This window comes from Salmo salar, chromosome ssa05 (assembly GCF_905237065.1).
Source record: "Salmo salar chromosome ssa05, Ssal_v3.1, whole genome shotgun sequence".
Classification (NCBI taxonomy): domain Eukaryota; kingdom Metazoa; phylum Chordata; class Actinopteri; order Salmoniformes; family Salmonidae; genus Salmo; species Salmo salar.
Genome location: NC_059446.1, coordinates 63,033,922 through 63,048,712, shown reverse-complemented (window position 1 = coordinate 63,048,712; position 14,791 = coordinate 63,033,922). Strand labels below are relative to the sequence as shown.

At 42.7% G+C, this 14,791-nt stretch overlaps 1 protein-coding gene across 7 annotated transcripts in view; it reads left to right on the top strand.

Moving 5' to 3' along the window:
• LOC106605414 (protein cordon-bleu) overlaps positions 1-14,791 on the top strand; it is a 64,875-nt gene that overhangs the window by 33,730 nt on the left and 16,354 nt on the right. For all 7 annotated transcript variants that reach the window (XM_014201034.2, XM_014201032.2, XM_045718541.1 and 4 more), the window contains one exon: positions 10,837-11,443. In XM_014201034.2, coding sequence (XP_014056509.2) covers positions 10,837-11,443 — 607 coding nt within the window. The remainder of the gene's footprint in view (positions 1-10,836; positions 11,444-14,791) is intronic.

Genomic DNA, 14,791 nt, shown 5'->3' with positions numbered 1-14,791 from the left:
TAGGAGAACCTTTCGAAGAACCCTTTTTGGTTCCAGGTAGAATCCTTTTGGTTCCAAAAAGGGTTCTCTCAAGTCATATTCTTATGGAACCAGAAAGGGTTCTCCCTGAAACCAAAAATAATCCTTTTGGAACCCTTTTTTCTAAGAATGTTAAGCTGGGAATTACCAGAGACCTCACGATATGATATTATCACGATGCTTAAGTGCCGATACGATATCTATTACGATATCTATTACGGTTCTAACGATAATATATGTATTGCAATTCAATACTGTGATTTTATTGCGATTCGAGGTTCCAAATATATTGCTCACCATGTGTCTGCTGCAGAGGGACAAGAGAGGGCCATGAGAAAACAAGTTTTGATCAGTCATTGAAATAAAGGTGCTGAAAACAAATTGGCTCTCAATTTAAAAAAGAAGATGGAGAACAAGCTATGAAGGAAAATTACTGGAGTTTTGGTGCAGGTACAGCCAACTAGCGCAAAAATAATATTGCGATATTGTCAACAACGATATATCATCAGAAATAGCATCCTGATAGGTAACTGTATCGATTTATTTTCCCCATCACTAGTTATGACCCTCTATTCATCTCAGTACAGTATCAATTTGCAATCAATAGTCAAGCCCAAGACCTTATTCAATCAAATAGCCAACTGGGTTTATCTGGGGTCAAGACAAAAAAAATGGATGCATCCCAAATTGCACCCTATTCCCTTTTATAGTGCACTTCAAAGGGAATATGGTGCCATTTGGTATGCATCCAACATCTTGTGCTGAAGGAGTGTTTTAAGCTTTTATTAGGCAAATAGCTGACATTATGATTTGGACAGTAGTAGGCTAACATGCTGACGAGACGGCACGCGCGCGTGGGTGTCCGCGTGCGACATTGCACTCATGTTGATTTTGTCAACCCACACTAGACGCGATCAGGACACGCAGGTTGAAATACCAAAACGAACTCTGAACCAACTATATTAATTTGGGGACAGGTCGAAAAGCATTAAACATTGATACCAATTTAGCTAGCTAGCTTGCTGTTGCTAGCTAATTTGTCCTGGGATATAAACATTGGGTTGTTATTTTACCTGAAATACACAAGGTCCTTTACTCTGACAATTAATCCACAGATAAAAGGGTGAAAGTTAGTTTCTAGTAATCTCTCGTCCTTCAGGCTTCTTCTTGTTCTTTGGACTTTATATGGCGGTTGGCAACCAACTATAAGTTGCATTACCACTACCGACTGGACTGGAGTGTGGATCTCAGTTCATCTTTCAATCACCCACGTGGGTATATGCTCCTAAAAACCAATGAGGAGATGGGAGAGGTGGGACTTGCAGCATGTCACGCGTCACAAATAGAACCAAGTTTTATTTTAGCGCCTGACTACACAGACGCTCGCGAACAGTGTGGCTGCAATGATTGCAGTACGCACGCAACGCGAGCGTTGTGGTCAGCATGTGAGAGGTCATGTTTAGAATGCCTTTTGTGACATGGCCTAGCCTGTCATCCTGAGCTTTCCGCTTCAGTGTTCGGTAATAGGTTTGAAACAGGCAAGTACACTTGTGTAAGCCTGTTTGGCATGCTGGAAAGGTAACATCAGGCTTATGCAACAGGAGTCTCTAGCGACAGACAGACTGTTAACATAAACACTAGATTTGGTTCTGAGATTGCAGTAGTAATGCAGCAGTGGATGAGGTGTGTTTTGGTGGCACAACATGAAATATGTATAAGTGGGGTGTCGTGTTTCCAGAGGCAGACAGGCATGAAATCAGCTTGACAGGCTCTTTATGCCAATGTTACTGTACATAGTCAGAGCAGAGGACAGGTGAGGTTGCGGGTTCAACAAACAAAAGGTTGCTGTACATTTCTTGAATAATTTCAACAAATATCTCTTGGATGAGATAGCATTAACTCAGAAGACCACTGAAAGGGAAGGGGGTTAGGTAGGTTAGGTTAGAATAGTGGTTGGTCTAAGAGACTTGGAGCCTACTGTAGGAACCCAGTGTTGTACATTATCATTATTGTCGTACACGCTCAAAACATTTTGTAATAGACATTGAGTAATATGTCTTCTATGGTTCCATTTTGGGGGTTCAATCTGCTTACTCCAGGGTAGGGTTGCACATTTCCAGTAACTTTCCCAAAATTGCCAGGTTTTCCAGAAATCCTACTTGGAGAATCCCAGATTCCTTGCTCCTTTTTTTCCCCTGATGCTGGGAATCTTCCAACCAGGATTTCTGGAAAACCTGGGAATCTTGGGAAAGTTACCAGAATTTTCCAATCCTACTCTGAGTGTTATTCTTCTCTGAATCTCAGTAGTTGACCTGATCTATTCTCAAGTATTTAAATCAACGGGACACAAGTCATGGAGCCTACTGAATATCCTCTGTTTTTCTCTGCAGCATGGCTCCTAGTGATGTTGATGTATCGACTCCTGGCTCTGCTTTCAGGGTGGACCTGCGAAGCAGTACAGTCTGAGGCAGCATCCCTATTGGTCCTGGTCAAAAGTAGTGCACTATGTAAGGAATAGGGTACCATTTGGGACGTAGCCTCAGACTCCATCCCATCAGGGGGATAGCTGGCAGCACAGGCTAAGTGTGATTGATTGAGATGGCTAGCATTACCTGCATAAACCATTCCTTAGGGAGATGTCATAATCTCAACCAAGAGGGGTTTAGTCTTTCATAGCAATCCGTCATTGGCTTTTTGTACTGCAGCGCTATTAATCCACTTTAATGTAGCCTACCGTTTTAATCTGTTTTAGCAAGATACAAGTTGTCTGTTTACAATCTTGTGTGGTTTGGATATTTATACATTGGGCTGATGATACCATTTCAATAATAGTTGTGGACCCTTTCTAAAACAAAAACTTGAATTCGTGGGAAACATCAGTTTTGATCAGTGGTGTTTTTAAAATGTTCCACATTCTGTAAGGTCACACATGATGCCTTTAAGAGGAAGCTTGTGATCTGAGTCATATGTTTGCAATCCCTCAGTTAGGCCTACATGATTGCTACGCAAGTAAACCATGTGGCTGCAGAACACTTTGAGTTAGAGTGAGAATGGTTGGTGCGGAGGCCTTAACTTACTCAACGCTCTCTGAATTGGAATATTCAAGTGGCCTGCCTTGGTTTTTCAGTCTATGTGCTGACAAGACCTCCATTTCCTTTAATCAACACCCTCTGTAAATGAAATTCTATCACTTAAGGCTATGCAGGTTATTTTAGGTTGTCTTGTTTCACTTCATGCAAACTTGCTAGTTTATGTATGAGTGATTAGGCAACACTGTGGATGTTTCAGTGTGACAGGCTCTGCTGTGGAACAGTGTGATTAAAATAAGTGCGAAACGGAAGCATGGGCAGCTCTACTAGTTTTGAGTGCAGATTTAGGGTGTATCCCAAGTGGCACCCCATTCCCTATATAGTACACTACTTTTGACCAGAGCCCTAGTCAAAAGTAGGGCACTATATAGGGTAGTGTTTCCCAACCCTGGTCCTCGAGTACCTCCAACAGTACACATTTTTATTGTATCCCTGGACAAGCACACCGGATTCAACTTGTCAAATAATCATCAAGACCTCAATGAGTTGAATGAGGTGTGTTTGTCCAGGGCTACAATGAAAAAGTGTACTGTTGGGGACACTCAAGAACCAGGGTTGGGAAACACTGATATAGGGTACCATTTGGAGTCTCTCTATCATGCTCCTTTCCTCTTTCCTAAGGAAGAAAACGTTGTGTTCTCAGGAACAAAGGAAGAGGCCCCTAATGCCAAAACAAACAGCCCACTGGAACTGTGTAGTCTACCATCTCTCTCTGTGTGTGTGTGTGTAAATCTAATGAAGTAGTGGTGGCGTCTTCTCACAGAAATGTTGTGGGGAATGTTGTTTTTTCACCATGTTATGTTGGCTCTAATGGTCTTCTCTCCTCCTGTTGGAGATAATGGGGCTTGTTTGGAGCTGTGTTTTGTGTTTATGTTCACATTTTAAATCATTATTATTTCCAAATCACAGTCTCACAGTTAAGTTTTTGAAAGAATTGTTTTGTACCTCAAAAAATGACAAAAAAACCTAGGCCTTGTTGTGGTTTTATGTTGGAATGTAATCTTAACCTTAGCAGACAAAGTAATATCCAGCACTGATAAAGATGATATAATGGACCTATTTTCACTACAGTTGGCACAGAGTAGTCCACACTTCATCTACAGTGGTACATTGGTTCTCTATTTGAAGTGGACTTATGCCATGAGCACTGATATACTTTTACTTTGAAATCTGTGTATGTGTGTGCATGTACTTGTGTGCACGTACCTGTGTGTGTGTGTGTGTGTGTGTGTGTGTGTGTGTGTGTGTGTGTGTGTGTGTGTGTGTGTGTGTGTGTGTGTGTGTGTGTGTGTGTGTGTGTGTGTGTGTGTGTGTGGTCTGACCATAAAGAGCCTGTAAATTCACTGTGCCAGCTCTGGAGTGGTGTGCTGTGTTGAGTAATTAAAAAGCTGGAGCTTTGGCAGCCAGGGGGCTGAGCCTGCATCCCCAATAAGCACCCTATTCACTTAATAGTTCACTACTTTTGACCAGGGCCCAGAGAGCTCTAGTCTAACGTAGTGCACTATGGGTCCCATTTGGGACATAGACCAAGTCAACCATTAAGGAGTGAGCTAGCATTCCTGCAGGATTAGGTGGTAGAAAAGCTATAGAAATATTTGACTGAATGATAGCATTGAGTGGCAGCACATCAGTGTATAGTAAATGTGATTTGATGCTGTCTGTGATATAGAGTTAGTAGAGCACTAAAGGGTTGTGCAAGTGGTAGGTAGGCGAGTCTGACTGGGTGAGAGAGTGCACAGCAGTTTGGGCATGAAAATCACCTCCTTGAAAAATCACCTCCACCACCTTGAAATTGCGATGAAAGTAGCAACAAGCCATAACAAATGATTTGTCAAACTTTTTTTTTTATTCCTTGAATGTGGTTGAAGTAAGTCAGAATGTCCTTGTTTTATTTTTATATTCTAAGAAAAAACTTGTGGTGTTTCTCTGGGATTGAGTCATTGTGGTTAGAACGCTGTGTTACTTACCACCCGCCACCTTGCACTTCTTTACAGAGGTAGAGTTGCGTAAACTCCCTGAACTGTGTATGCACCTCCACCATCACACCACCGTTCATACTTGTCGGTCTCTGGCATACCATAGCATGTGGGGAAAAGTTGAAGCTATAGTGGAGGACTGACTGGGATATGAAGGTGTGTGTGTGTGTGTGTGTGTGTGTGTGTGTGTGTGTGTGTGTGTGTGTGTGTGTGTGTGTGTGTGTGTGTGTGTGTGTGTGTGTGTGTGTGTGTGTGTGTGTGTGTGTGTGTGTGTGTGTGTGTGTGTGTGTGTGCGTGTGCACGTGTGTGACTGATTGGCTGCTCTTCAGAGTGAAAGACAATACTGTGCAGCAGAACGAAGCGACAGCGTCCTCTCAGACTAATCATGCCATTCTCTATGAATGCTCCATACTACTGTTGTACTGGAGTGTAAACATACCAGGGGAATTGATTATGTTGCTCAGCTATGGATTACAGTTTAAAGTGACTGAGTGGTGCACTTTGGGATTTAGAGGAGCCAACTTAAGTCTGGGGAACATGTACATAAGATTGGCCAAACGGAGACCAAAGCTTCCCTTGCTTAGTATATTGAATAACCCTGCATGGCAATGGTTTAGCTCACGCCTAAATCTGATATATATGTTGGAAGCATAACGATAGCAATATAAACCGTTTGCGCACACACTTTAGAGAGTGATGAATATTTCTCATTGGACCATACATTTACTGCATAGTTTTGAGACAGTGAGTTGTGTCAGGTCAACTTTGTGGATCTAATGGAGCATGTAAGATGAGGGAGCATGGGGAGTTACAGTCTGTCAGTGGTAGAGTGAATAGTTATACCAGGGTAATGGCTGTCTGTCTCTGCCATGAAGATAGAGGGCTCTGGATGACTACTTTAAAATGGAGATAGCCCTCAATTGGGACTGCCCATGCTGTCACACAGGATGCCATTTGCAAGGATAGAACGTGTGCTGTCTTTCCATATCTATGTTTTCTGTTCTGGAGGCCTGGGTCATTGAGTTCATAGACAGCTCACCAGTTGACATGCGGAGAGACGACAGTATTAAAACAGACAGTTTGTAGCAGGGGGAAAATTTCTTGAAGATAGAAGGAAGCGTTGACCCATTTTAATACATTGTCTTCACATTTGAGATCAATGTTTTTCTTGACCTTTGTATCAGATTTGCACACGTTGCACACACACAAATAGAGTTGAGGCAAATATATGGTCATTTATTTCTTCACGAAATTGATCGGTGCTGTCACACAGATTAAATATTTAGACATCAAAGTTCACCCTTGCGTAGATGATATGTGCAACCATAGAAAAGGTGAGGAACGCCTTTGTGAAGAGGTTTATGCACTCCTAACCCCAACTCACGCAACACCTTTTTGTTCAATGTAAGGCTTTAGGTCACACACATTGCGGTCAAATAGGATTCCCATGCAAAGGTTTGAAGTACCCTCCAAACACAGTTGAAAGTGTTTTTATGTCCATGCCTTCAGGATCAGAGGACATGTTGAGGTCAAAGGGGTTACACATTGTTTTGTTGTATAAGGAAGCAATAATATCCCTTTCAGTAAGAGCATACGAAGCAAGTTGACATGCAGACAGATGACAGTAGTAGTACAGACAGTTTGTAGCAGGGGAAAATTAGTCGAAGATATAAGGAAGTGTTGACCCATTTTAATTAGGGCTGGGAATTGCCAGGGACCTCATGATACAATATTATCAAGATACGTAGGTGCTGATACAATGTGTATTGCAATTCTCACTGTGGTGGCAGAATTTACCACAACATAACCATTCTATGGTATTGCAATTTGATATTGCGATTTGATGTTCCAAACATATTGCTCACTATATGTCTGCTGCAGAGAGACGAGAGAGCATGAGAACGAGTTTTGAATAGTCATGGAAATAAAATAGCTGAAAACATGTTGGCTCACCATTTAAAAAGAAGATGGAGAACAAGCTATAGGATGAAAAATACCAGAGTTTTGGCACAGGTACAGCCGACTAGCGCAAGCTAACGCTACCTAGCAAAAGAAATTATAATAAATATATATATATATATATATATATATATATATATATATATATATATATATACACTGCCGTTCAAAAGTTTGGGGTCACTTATACCATTTTTTGTTTTTCAAAGAAAATCAAATTTTCTGTCCATTAAATATCAAATTGATCAGAAATACAGTGAAAACATTGTTAATGCTGTAAATGACTATTGTAGCTGGCGATGGCTTTAAAAAAAATTGTTTTAATGGAATATCTATGTAGGCGTACAGAGGCCCATTATCAGCAACCATCACCCCAGTGTTCCAATGGCACGTTGTGTTAGCCAATCCAAGTTTATCATTTTAAAAGGCCAATTGATTATTAGAAAAACATTTTGCAATTATGTTAGCACAGCTGAAAACTGTTGTTCTGATTAAAGAAGCAAACTGGCCTTCTTTAGACTAGTTGAGTATCTGGAGCATCAGCATTTGTGAGTTCGATTACAGGCTCAAAATGGCCAGAAACAAAGAACTTTCTTCTGAAACTCATCAGTCTATTCTTGTTCTGAGAAATGAAGGCTATTCCATGCGAGAAATTGCCAAGAAACTGAAGAACTCGTACAACGCTGTGTAGTACTCCCTTCACAGAACAGCGCAAACTGTCTCTAACCAGAATAGAAAAAGGAGTGGGAGGCCCCGGTGCACAACTGAGCAAGAGGACAAGTAAATTAGAGTGTCTAGTTTGAGAAACCGACGCCTCACAAGTCCTCAACTGGCAGCTTCATTAAATAGTATCCGCAAAACACCAGTCTCAACGTCAACAGTGAAGAGGTGACTCCGGGATGCTGGCCTTCTAGGCAGAGTTCCTCTGTCCAGTGTCTGTGTTCTTTTGCACATCTTAATCTTTTCTTTTTATTGGTCAACAGTGAAGAGGCGACTCCAGGATGCTGGCCTTCTCAACGTCTGACTTCAACTGTGTATATATAGTGCCTTTTCCACATTTTGTTGTGTTATAAAGTGAGATTAAAATGTATTTAATTGTCCTTTTTTTGGTCAATGATCTACACAAAATACTCTAATGTCAAAGTGTGAGAAATTTTAACAATTAAAACAGTTAAAACAAATATAAAGAATAAAACACTATACTGTATCTTGATTTGATAAGTATTCAACCCGCTGATTCAATATACTGTATGTTAGAATCAACTTTGGCAGCAATTACAGCTGTGAGTCTTTCTGGGTAAGTCTCTAAGAGCTTTCCACACCTGGATTGTGCAACATTTGCCCATTTATTGTTTTCAAAAGTCTTCAACCTCTTTCAAATTGGTTGTTGATCATTGCTAGACAACCATTTTCAGGTCTTGCCATAGATTTTCAAGCAGATTTAAGTCAAAACTGTAACTCGGCCACTCAGGAACATTCACTGTCTTCTTGGTAAGCAACTCCAGTGTAGATTTTGTCTTGTTTTAGGTTATTGTCCTGCTTAAAAGTTGAATTAATCTCTGTGTCTGGTGGTAGCAGACTGAACCAGCTTTTCCTCTTGGATTTTGCCTGTGCTTTGCTCCATTCCGTTTATTTTTTATCCTGGAAAACTCGCCAGTCCTTAATGACTACAGGAACACCCATAACATGATGCAGCCACCACTATGCTTGAAAATATGTAGATTGGTAGTCAGTGGGTCTCCCGACTGGCGCAGTGATCTAAGGCAGTGCTAGCTGTGTCACTAGAGATTCTGGGTTCGAGTCCAGGCTCTGTCGCAGCCGGCCGCGACCGGGAGACCCATGGGGCGACGCACAATTGGTCCAGCGTCGTCCGGTTTAGGGCAGGGTTTGGCCGGCAGGGATGTCCTTGTCCCATCGCGCACTAGCGACTCCTGTGGCGGGCCGGACGGAGTGCACGCTGACACGGTCGCCATGTGTACGGTGTTTCCTCCGACACATTGGTGCGGCTGGCTTCCGGGTTAAGTCGGGCATTGTGTCACGAAGCAGTGTGGCTTGGTTGGGTTGTGTTTTCGGAGGAAGCACGGCTCTCATCCTTCGCCTCTCTCGAGTCTGTACAGGAGTTGCAGCGATGAGACAAGACTGTAACTACCAATTGGATACCACGAAATTGTTGAGAAAAAGGGGTAAAAAATAAATAAAGATTGGTCTCAGTAATGTGTTTTTATTGGATTTGCCCAAACACTTTGTATTCAGGGCAAACGGTTAATGACTACTTTAGAATTGAAGTTTTAACGTTGCTTTTCCACATTTTTTGAAGTATTACTTTATTGCCTTGTTGCAAACAGGATGCATGTTTTGAAATATTTTTATTCTCTACAGGCTTCCTTCTTTTCACTTTGTCAATTAGATTAGTATTGTGGAGTAACTACAATGTTGTTTATCCATCCTCAGTTTTCTCCTATCACAACTATTCTGAGATGAGGCTTATGCGCCCAAACTCACGCAACACCTTTTTTGATCAATGTAAAGCAACATTACGGTCAAATAGGATTCACGGGCATCGAAGAAAACACCAGGTAAAAAAACCTATGGGTCATGTTTGATTCTGATCTAAATTTCGAATCATACATTAAGAATGTGACCAAAATAGCTTTTTACCACCTGAGGAACATTGCCAAGGTGCGGCCGTTTCTATCTCAGGATGATACAGAGAGACTCCTCCATACTTTTGTTACAAACAGTCTTCACTACTGTAATGCTCTCCTGTCTGGTCTACCCAAGAAAGTCACTGGTAAGCTGCAAAACAAACAGAATCCTGCAACATGGGTGCTGCCCAAGACCAGACGGAGAGCCCACATTACACCGGTTTTAAAGTCAATGCACTGGCTGACAGTGAGTTTTAGAATTAATTTGAATATTCTTCTATTGGTTTTTAAATCAATCCGCGATCGTGCATCCCAATACATGTCAGACATGCTTTTAAGTAATGTACCCAGTAGGTCCCTCAGGTCCTCTGGCCCTGGCCTTTTAACTATCCCAAAGCCTAAATAGGTCACACATTGTTTTGTTGTATAAGGAAGCAATAATACCCCTTTCAGTAACAGCAAACAAATAAACATGGAACACTTAGGTATTTTGACTGATAGTCTGACTGACAGGCAAAGTTCCATAATCCATACAATACATTTCATCTTAAAAAGGTATTATTAACTTAAAGCTACAATATGTAACTTTTTGGAGATCCGACCAAATTCACATAGAAATGATAGTTATGTCATTCTCATTGAAAGCAAGTCTAACAAGCAGTTGATCTGTTCTATGTGCTCTATTTTTATGATTCCCATTCTTAAGTTATGTTTTTGCATCTTTTACTTTTGGTTTTGTACACCTACTTCAACTGCTGTAAATACAGTATTTTTGGTTATGGAAAAGATATTTCACAACGACTTAGATGGTACAATGATTTTCTACACATTGATTGCTTGTTTTGCAACAGATTGGAATTTTAGCAACCAGGAAATGGCGACGCGACTTCTGCGTAGTGCACCTTTTTAATAATGATAATGAGCAGTGATGATGTCCAAGAATAAATGGTTTATAGGGTATGTAGTCACGGCTGGGGGGAGTTGTTAAGCCGAGACGCATCACTCTCTCTCTCTCTCCCTCTCTCTTGCCCTCTCTCTCTCTCTCCCTCTCTCTCTCCCTCTCTCTCTCCCCCTCTCTCTCCCTCTCTCTCTCCCTCTCCCTCTCTCTCTCTCTCCCTCTCTCTCTCCCTCTCTCTCGCTCTCTCTCAGGTGGCTCCTGACTCAGAGAGTACACTGAGGAAGAGGAAGGCCCCGGCACCCCCTCCTACCCCTGCTACCTCTGTCACCCCAGCTCCTTGCACCCCAGCACCTCGCACCTCTGTCCAGATGGCCCCCTCTCCCTCCCCAGCCCCCAGCTCTCCTACCCCCAGCCTGCCTGCGGAGGAGGACTCTGGCTCTGAGCTGAGCAATGGGTCTGTCTACAGCAGCAGCAGTAGCAGTAGTGGGGTTGCCGCCGGCACCTCTGTCGCTGACACCTCAATGGCCGACTCTGACTCCGCCTCCAGCAGGGCTGATGTGTCCAAGCCCGGCCCTGATTCCACCCCCAGCAGCAGTGCTGCCATGGCTGACTCCTCCCGAGACTCGGCCCCCAGCAAGGTTGACACCGGCCCCAGGAGCAAGACTATGGTCAATGTCGCCGCTTACTCCGCCCATACCAGCAAGGTTGAAAAGGTTGACTCCGCCCCCAGCAGCAACGCTGACAAGGCCAAGCCCACCCCCTACTCGTCCCGCAGCACCACACCGGAGGAGACCAGAGGAGAGTCTGCTCTTGGCCTGAAACTAGACGAGACGGAGAACAACAGACACAGCGCCATGGGTCAGTATCATCAGTACACATATATAGTCAATGTACAGAGGCAGATTTGAGTTTTCTCTCCCATCAACCCACAGGCTGTTCCAGTCACAGTGTTCAGCGGTAGACGAAGGGACAGAATGTGCTAAGTCATAGCAGTCATATAACAGTGTAACAACCCTTGCCTAGGTAGTAGGCTCCTTATTAATGATCTGCTCCAAATGGTTTAACCCAATTGGAGAACACCCGCAAGGATTGTTGCACTGCTACCGCTTTTCACTATAACAGGTTCCCCTCAACCTGAACTGAGTTGCTGATGGTAGACATGATACCTGTACAGACGTTTAGCCAGTAGAGACCCAAGGCAGCATAAACAAAATAACCCCCACGTGACAGGACAGGAGTTGGCAGGGATTGCAGCGCTGCAGATTTGATTGCCTTACATTTTGTACAATCTTTCCTCAGTAAACCAGGTGAAATAGCATTGCTATTAGCCTCACTATTCCTATTGATGCACTGTAGTGTAGAATTTGACATTTCTCCATCCTAAAAGAATCACTGTACTACCTAATCTAACAAGGGAACAAAATGCACAAGACTAGAGTTATATCGATTGTGTCTTTTCTTGAAACGGGTTAAAGCGGACAATATTTATTTAGCTTGGCGAGGATGAGAGAGGTTGAGGGATGAAGTGTTTAGTGCAGTGGACGCACTTAAAGCAGACTGCTCTGAGTTGATTTATAGACCTGGGTGTGCCTCCCTCTCCTCTGCTATTCCCAAGACACTGTGCAGAACAAATAGACTTCTGCTGGGAAGACCCTATCAGACCCACAGGCCTACAGTGGCTTGTAAAAGTATTCACCCCCTTGGCATTTTTCCTATTTTGTTGCCTTACAACCTGGAATTAAAATAGATTTTTTTGAGGGGTTTGTATCATTTGATTTACACAACATGCCTACCACTTTGAGGATGCAAAATATGTTTTATTGTGAAACAAACAAGAAATAAGACAAAAAAACTGGAAACTTGAGCATGCATAACTATTCACCCCACCCCCCAAAAATGTCAATACTTTATAGAGCCACTTTTTGCAGCAGTTACAGCTGCAAGTCTCTTGGGGTATGTCTCTATAAGCTTGGCATATCTAACCACTGGGATTTTTGACCATTATTCAAGGCAAAACTGCTCCAGCTCCATCAGGTTGTATGGGTTCCACTGATATACAGCAATCTTTAAATCATACCACATATTCTCAATTGGATTGAGGTCTGGGCTTTGACTAGGCCATTCCAAGACATTTAAATGTTTCCCCTTAAACCACTTGAGTGTTGCTTTAACAGTATAGTTAGGGTCATTGTCCTGCTGGAAGGTGAACACCAAACGTGTTTGCTTACTTTCTTCTTTAAGCAATGGTTTTTCTCTGGCCACTCTTCCGTAAAGCCCAGCTCTGTGGAGTGTACGGCTTAAACTGGTCCTATGGACAGATACTCCAATCTCCGCTGTGGAGCTTTGCTGCTCCTTCAGGGTTATCTTTGGTCTCTTTGTTGCCTCTCTGATGAATGCCCTCCTTGCCTGGTCTGTGAGTTTTGGTGGGCGGCCCTCTCGTGGCAGGTTTGTTGTGGTCCCATATTCTTAAACATTTTTAATAATGGATTTAATGGTGCTCCGTGGGATGTTCAAACTTTCTGATATTTTTTTATAACCCAACCCTGATCTGTACTTCTCCACAACTTTGTCCCTGACCTGTTTGGAGAGCTCCTTGGTCTTCATGGTGCCGCTTGCTTGGTGGTGCCCCTTGCTTAGTGGTGTTGCAGACTCTGGGGCCTTTCAGAACAGGTGTATATATACTGAGATCCGGTGACCGATCATGTGACACTTAGATTGCACACAGGTGGACTTTATTTAACAAATTATGTGACTTCTGAAGGTAATTGGTTGCACCAGATTTTATTTACAGGCTTCATAGCAAAGGGGGTGAATACATTTGCACAAACCACTTTTTATATATTTTTTATAATTTTTTGAAACAAGTCATTTTTTTTCATTTCACTTCACCAATTTGGACTATTTTGTGTATGTCCATTACATGAAATCCAAATAAAAATCAATTTAAATTACAGGTTGTAATGCAACAAAATAGTGAAAATGCCAAGGGGGATGAATTCTTTTGCAAGGCACTGTATCTAATAGACTTCTGCTGGGAAGACCCTGTCAGACCCACAGACCTATCTGTTGCTCACAAGGCAGAACAACTAGGTTTCCCCAAAACATAACAAAACAAATCATTATGTTCTGATCTGGAGTTGTATATTTGTGATTGTACATCATCAGTTGTACATTCTGTAAAATAAATAGATGACATGCATCAATTAGGGATGATGTACTACAGGGATTTTAGATGTTTCCCCTTATTTAACCCCTGTGGGCTAAAGATAATCATTGTTTAGGTTCTATAATGTATGTGAGCGCAGTTGTTTCCTGCCTCTCCACCTGTGTGAAGAGAGAGAACCTCAATTGGTTCTGTTAGCAGGAATAGTGCAACCCAGACATTTCTCTCCTCTCTCACATGGAACACTGCTCCTCTGTGCTCTCTTTTCCTCTTTTTGTCTGTTCTCTTTCTCTCTCTCTCTCCCAGCTCTGCCTCTTCTATCTCACACTATCATAGTGGAAAAAACAGTCCTTCAACCCAATTGTAAATGTTTAGCTCAGGCACAGAGGCGGTCTCTCTAATAGGTGGTTTTTGGATCGTTGATTCTCATCTTAAGATACATTTTCTGTCTGAAAATAAACTGGAGATTTCAACACACTCAATTGGGGCTGTTTCAATCAATCCACGCACCCACGTGCTGTGTGTGTGTGTGTGCGCGTGCGCTAGTGCTTTAAAGGGTCTGTAGGTCATCTGTTAGCCTCTGCAGGGTGTTTCTTACCCTACGTCTTACGTTATCTTCAGTGTGCTGACAATAGGGAATCTCTCATTTTAATCTGCTGTGTGCGGTTAAGTCCCGTAGCTGGGTACATATTTCTGTGGCGCTAGCTGTCACACTTGGAACGCAGTCAGTCATCTAAAGGGGCTGAGGCGCAGAGTTAGTCAGTCACTCCCACGGCCAGCTCTACTCCATGCGGTCCATCAGCTGCTGAGTAAGGGATGTGTGAGGCATACGTTGACATATTGCTCACATCACTCAGCACTGGCTGCAATTACATCAGCCTGTTACTGGTTTTATCCCAATTGGCACCCTGTTCCCTTATAGGGCACTATTTATGACAAGAGACCTATGGGCCCAGGTCAAAAGTAGTGCACTATATAGGTAATAGGGTCCTATTTAGGACCAACAAACAGTTACACCCCTGTGGCAGGCCGTTCAGCTCCAG